Genomic DNA, 5,898 nt, shown 5'->3' with positions numbered 1-5,898 from the left:
ATTTGTTCTATTCTTCTTACTGTTGGCCCATGTTGTATTAACATTCTATTAAGGCTGAAATGACTACAATACCCTTAGGAAAATTACAACAGATTTAAGAGAGAAAGAATAACATGAAAATGACAATACTACCCCTATTAACTACTTCTAACAATTCTGACAGAAACAACCAACCAAGCATTCATGTAGTGCTATAGGGTTATCATGTTTTCCAAGGTTCCTAACTATGGTAATAATAATAATATCTTTCTATTCTTTATTTGGTTCGACTTATCGGTTGTCAGTTGTGAAGTGTATGTACTTCATATGTAAGCAGGGCTCAAAATTAGACCATTTGTTTCTTTCTTTATTCTTAAAACAGAGAGAAAAAAGCCCGAGAAAATTGACGCACTGAATTCACTTTTGGGATAGGGATATCAATAAGATTAGAAATAATAAAATTTGAAGGACAAATACATCCAAAGTAGATGGAATGGTAGTGATGGGTTCTAGAGTCTATAGACAGTTTGATTGCAAATTAATGGAGGACTCTCTCTTCACCCTCCACCTATATGCATGGATCACATCCATATATATGGACTCTCTCTTCACCCTCCACCTTTTGGTAAGTATACAAATCCATATATATGGAGTGCATACAATCAAAATGCACTTTTCGATAAGTTATTTATGCAGGTAAATGCAATTACCCAAGTGTTTGAAACACTTACTTGGGTAAGTGCATTTATCCATGTTCTTTTATTTCTCATGTAAATAAGGCAATGACCATTTTATCCATAAAATTCCATTATTAAAAGGGGCATTTTTGTCCCCTTCAAGTGTTGGCAGCTTTCCCCTAGGTGGGAAAATTATTTATCCACCTAGGAGATGGGTATCACTTACCCGTGTAAATGATACCCCAAAAAATAAACTTTTCATAGTCCCCACATAAATCTGAAAAAAGAACATGGGATTCTTGGTCAATGGGAACCAAAATCCCATTGACCAACTTTCCCCCCTCTCAAAATCCAAAAAAAAGAGCGCCCCCTAAGAGTACAAATACCAAGATTTTTAAAACCGACTTGGACAACGAACCGGTTAGGGGTCTAGTTCCTCGGTAAAACAGTCCAACTGTTCGGTTACCCATTCCAACAAAAAATAAAAAATAAATAAAATGGTCAAAATCGCTGAACGGCTCAAATAGTTCGAATGGTTAAACCGACTGAGTTAGCAATTTGCTAACCAAATCAGCGTTTTTTGGAAAAAATCCAGTTTTGGGGAAAAATGGAATCAGTCCCAGTTTTTCCGGTCCGGTCCAGTTTTGAAAACCATGACAAATACAAATATGTACAGTGTAAATACATACAAGATAATACAAAATACAAGGTTTTGCACTCTATGTATTTGTATTTGTACTCCTTTCAAAACTTTGGAAGGAATACAAATACAAATACATACAAAATAATATAAAATACAAGGTTTTGCACTCTACATGTTTCTATTATATTTATTGTCATTTCAAATTGAGCCTTAATACAAATATATACAATATAAATACATACAAAATATAAGGTATTGCATTCTACGGTCCTTTCAAACTGAGCCTTAATACAAATATGTGCAATGCAAATATATTCAAAATACTAAATTTTACACCGTAGATATTTGTATTTATACTCCTTCCAAACGGAGCCTTAGGAGATATCGGTTTTTTTTTTTTTCATTTGAGCTACAGTACATCCGCAGGAGTAGGACTATATCCCTTCTGTCTCTGGTCATCCTGATACAGGTCCAGGTTTAGTTGTTCCTCCCTTATTGGACCGTTCATGGTGAGCCCAGATCCTGTGATGTACAAAATCATGGGCATGTAGCGCGGACACTGGACTGCATTTCTGCAACATTAGATGTTGTTGTCTTAGATAGACCCACCACAATTGTCTAAGGAGAGAGAACCTTATACTGGGGTAAATCTATGATGCCGGAAATGCACGACACTGAATGAGATTTAACCAATCAAAACCAATCCACCTCATTACCACTTATATTAAACACGTTCATTGGTTGCAAACATACAAAGTTTTTCCGATTTCGAACCCTTTGTACTGGCTTAATTAATGGGTTTGAGACTTGAGAGTTTCAAATTTCATTATGGTAATATAATGGGCCAAACACGTGTCACCATATTTTTGGGCCAAGCCCATTGTGGTCACATGCATCATTTGCAAGTTGCAACCGTCCAATGATGATGGCGACAATTAATGATGCCTCTGTTAGCACAATTACGGTTCACACTTGGACTTCTAGGCCCGTTTAGCAAGACCATTTACAAATAGATTGGGATTCTGATGGCTTGCTTTTCCCTGCTGACTGAGAAAGACATCAATATAACTTCACCACCCAATAACAATACAACGATTTACGATCGACAATCGGTTTTTGTCCTCGTGACCATCCATGACTCCGGAGGTGGACGGTGGGTCCACCGGGATGAAGAGTGGTAGATGATGCCACAGGCCCACGGCCCACAAGTTTGTTGGCCGCGTGTAAAAGGGTGAGTAGGTTGATGGATGTGATACTGAAATTTTACGGTCAAATTGTCTCCGACACATATCAAATCCGATTCTCCAGGTCCCACTGCTCTCTCCTCGATTGTTCCTCCAATTTACACTTGGCAAACAAATAGCGCATTACGTGGTAAATAAAATTCACCTATTTTGAAATTTGAGATGGACATGCAAGCTGACCCTGGGCCCTGGGCCTGCCTGGACCTGGAAGAGCCGGCCTTTTTTCATGAAGAATCTTGTACGATTCTTTGCGGAGATCAGCAACATGTCGTGTCGGATTCAGTATACTAAAAACGTCTGGAAAAAAGTGTTAAGAATTAAGGATCCGTTTGGTTTGCGGTAATAGAGGTAAGAGGTCCAATCAAGTATGCCGGTAGGGGCATATCAGACTTGTATATGGGGGGCGGGGGGGTGCGAGGTGGCTCGTTTTCCTATGAGCCAGGTTAAACCCTGAAACACCCTTATAAAAGCGTATAAAAAAGCCCTTAATATAACTCGATAGGTATCCAAATTTTAAACCTTAGGTATTTGATTAAAATCAATTTTTTTTTATGTATTAATTTTTTGGCTAAGTATATGGTCATTTGGTCTGAGTTGGTGTAGATTAGGTGTCGAGTTAACTGGGACGAGCTGGGTAGGTTAGGTGTAAAACTGACTGGTTCAAGCTGCATATTAGGTGACAAGCTGACCAGAGAGCCGAGCTACCTATTAGGTGACAAGCTGATCAGAGGGCCGAGCTACCTATTAGGTGACAAGCTGACTAGAGTGTCGAGCTACTTATTAAGTGCCAAACTGACCAGAGTGCCAAGCTGACCAGAGTGCCAACCTGTCTTGTGGCGAGCTGGATTGATTTTTAAGATTCGTCGCTCTTTAGGATCCTGCGAGGAACCAATGTCAGAGAACCCGGGGTGGTTGACCCCCGATGCTTAAGTCAGTACTCTCATAGTAGATTGCGAGCTAAAAATCACAAAGTATGAGAGCTAGAATATGCTTACTTGCCCCCCTCATGTTAGTGGGGTTGGTGCCTTTATATAGGCATTTTGGCGTGGGCTTCACGCACCATATTCGAGATTTCCGAGAAGTCGCCTAAGTGGTCCAAGATTCCCGGAGGCAATCGTCATGTGCATTGACCACCCTCCGGATCGCTCGGTACGTGGATCAACTTCAAAGGTTTGTGGGAGTGTTGGGATATGCATGTTGAATTTGTCGACGAGCATGTCTCGCAGGTCATCAGGTTAGTGCCTGTGCCAAGCCGCCAAGTCACACCTGGGCCAAGTCGCCAGGTCGACGCCCGTGCCAGGCTGCCAGGTGGGACACCATCAATTTGGCTAAGGCAAGTTATTGCCTAAATGGTTCCAGGTATCACCTAATTGTTCTGAGGTATCATGTGTCACAATATCATTGCATGGCCAAATCCGCCATCATCAATTCCCATTCCTGATTCCACCCCAGTTCTGATTCCCATTCTCACTGAACCAAACGGACCCAAGAAGTGAAAAAACCGCTACATGGCGAAAGAAGGTGCATTTGGCTAGCAGCCAAGGATTTGTACATCAGTGCCTCGTTGGAACCTTCCATTTGGAATCATTAATTTCAGGCCTTCCTAATTTCTATTAATTCTTATTAATTGAGGGGAATAAATTGAGAGATTTTGCAAAAAGAAAAAAAAAAAAAGAAAAAGCGAAAAGAAACGTGGCAACGTGTCTCGAAACAAGCACCACAAGCTAGATCGTCCCACTTCGCCCAATCGTCCTTGCTTCTGATCTTTCTGCTGTTGCTGTAGAATGGGACCCACCTTTTCTTTTTTATTTTCTTTTTTCTTTTTTTTTTTTATTAAAAACCGAAGTTTAACATTCCCATCTGCACAATCAGTCAATCACCGCCTGAGAGAGGGAGAGAGAGACGATGAGAGATGGTGGGATTGAGTATTCTCCTCGAGGCCCATAAAAATCTTAACAAAAGCCCACAGGTCATCAACAAAATTACGATGATCATGAGACCCGCGCCGCCACCACCACCACAACCTCCTCCTCCTCCTCCTCCTCCTCCTCCATCTTCGTCGTCGTCTTCATCATCATCGCTAGCGCTGTGTTCATCGTCATCACCTCTCCCGGAGATTTCGTTTCTCGACGAATGTTTGCTCTGTAAACAGAGGCTTTTACCCGGCAAAGACATTTACATGTACAAGTGAGTGAAGTCGGTGTCTTTGTTCTTCTACTAACGACTTCAAGTCTTAGTGGGTTTGTTCTTCTTCTTCTCCTCTTCTTCCTTCTTCTTAAGTCAGATCTTGGCTCCGATCATCGCAACTACAAATCTTCTGGGTTTCTTTAGTAAACCATCTTGTTTCGGACTTTCAGTGTTATAAATATAAGCATTTTTTTGAACAGTGATCGGAGTTGGTTTCATTGTCATATTTGATGCCCAGATCAGAGTTGCTTTTGTAAATTATCTAATTAATTACTGGAGATGGTTTTGGTTGTTCACTTTTCTCATTACAACCGCTTTCCGTTTTCTTCTTCGTGTTCAGAGGAGATCGGGCTTTTTGTAGCGTGGAGTGCAGATATACGCAGATCTTCATGGACGAAGAGAGCGTTAGAAGAGAAAGCTGTTCTTTTGCTGCCATGAGACCTACATCGTCGTCGTCGACGTCGTCGTCTCGTCATCGCAGAGGCACCAGAAACCGAGCGGGTGGATAGATAGGATTTGAAGTTTTGCTCTTGCATAGTCTGAGAGTCTGAGAGCAAAAACGCGGACACGGTAGTTTCTCTTTTTGTTTTCTTCTTCAGTTTTACGATTTTACCCTTCTACAGCAATGTAATTACCTGAGAGACGTCTTTTTGTTGTTTTCTTTGCTTCCTTGTAAGAAACCAAAAAGTTCCTGAAACTGGCCAGTTCGTGTTAACTGTTTCCCCTACCGGAAGCCGAGACCTTTTATTTTTCTTTTTTAATTTGTTTTGTGTTTTTTATTCACTCGCCACCGGAAACGCACAGGATATTTGATCGCCGGCGAAGTATGTTTTGCTGCTCTTAAAATCTTAAAATCTTAAATTCTTAAATTCTTACTTAATATCTGATTAATTCGTTCATGCAATAAATTTTCATTGGTGGTAGTACAAATGATTTGAAGTGTAAATTCTGACCTATTTTTACCTTTACAAGTGAAATAAATTAAGACATGTAAAACCCAAAACAAAATCAAATAAAAATTTGTATCTTTTTTGTTTGCACTTTCATACATTTGTACTAGTGCAAATAAAATTCCACTACAACCAAATACGGAGTTAATTCTTGTTTTTAGCTAGGAAGAACAAACGGCAAGGAGTGTTGACTATTGACTGTGTTAATTGAGGTGTAT

At 40.2% G+C, this 5,898-nt stretch overlaps 1 protein-coding gene across 1 annotated transcript; it reads left to right on the top strand.

Annotated features, from left to right (window-relative positions):
• The first annotated feature begins 4,403 nt into the window (after positions 1 to 4,403).
• Positions 4,404 to 5,453, top strand: LOC148867575 (DUF581 family protein, putative (DUF581)). Its single transcript, XM_088974593.1, has 2 exons — positions 4,404 to 4,730; positions 5,071 to 5,453. Exons 1-2 carry the CDS (start codon positions 4,456 to 4,458, stop codon positions 5,237 to 5,239), a joined length of 444 nt encoding a protein of 147 aa, XP_088830719.1. The 5' UTR covers positions 4,404 to 4,455; the 3' UTR covers positions 5,240 to 5,453.
• Positions 5,454 to 5,898: the final 445 nt, after the last annotated feature.

This window comes from Nelumbo lutea, chromosome 3 (assembly GCF_056320005.1).
Source record: "Nelumbo lutea isolate HS-2025 chromosome 3, American lotus-T2T, whole genome shotgun sequence".
NCBI classification, from domain to species: domain Eukaryota; kingdom Viridiplantae; phylum Streptophyta; class Magnoliopsida; order Proteales; family Nelumbonaceae; genus Nelumbo; species Nelumbo lutea.
This window is presented reverse-complemented; position numbering and strand designations above follow the sequence as displayed.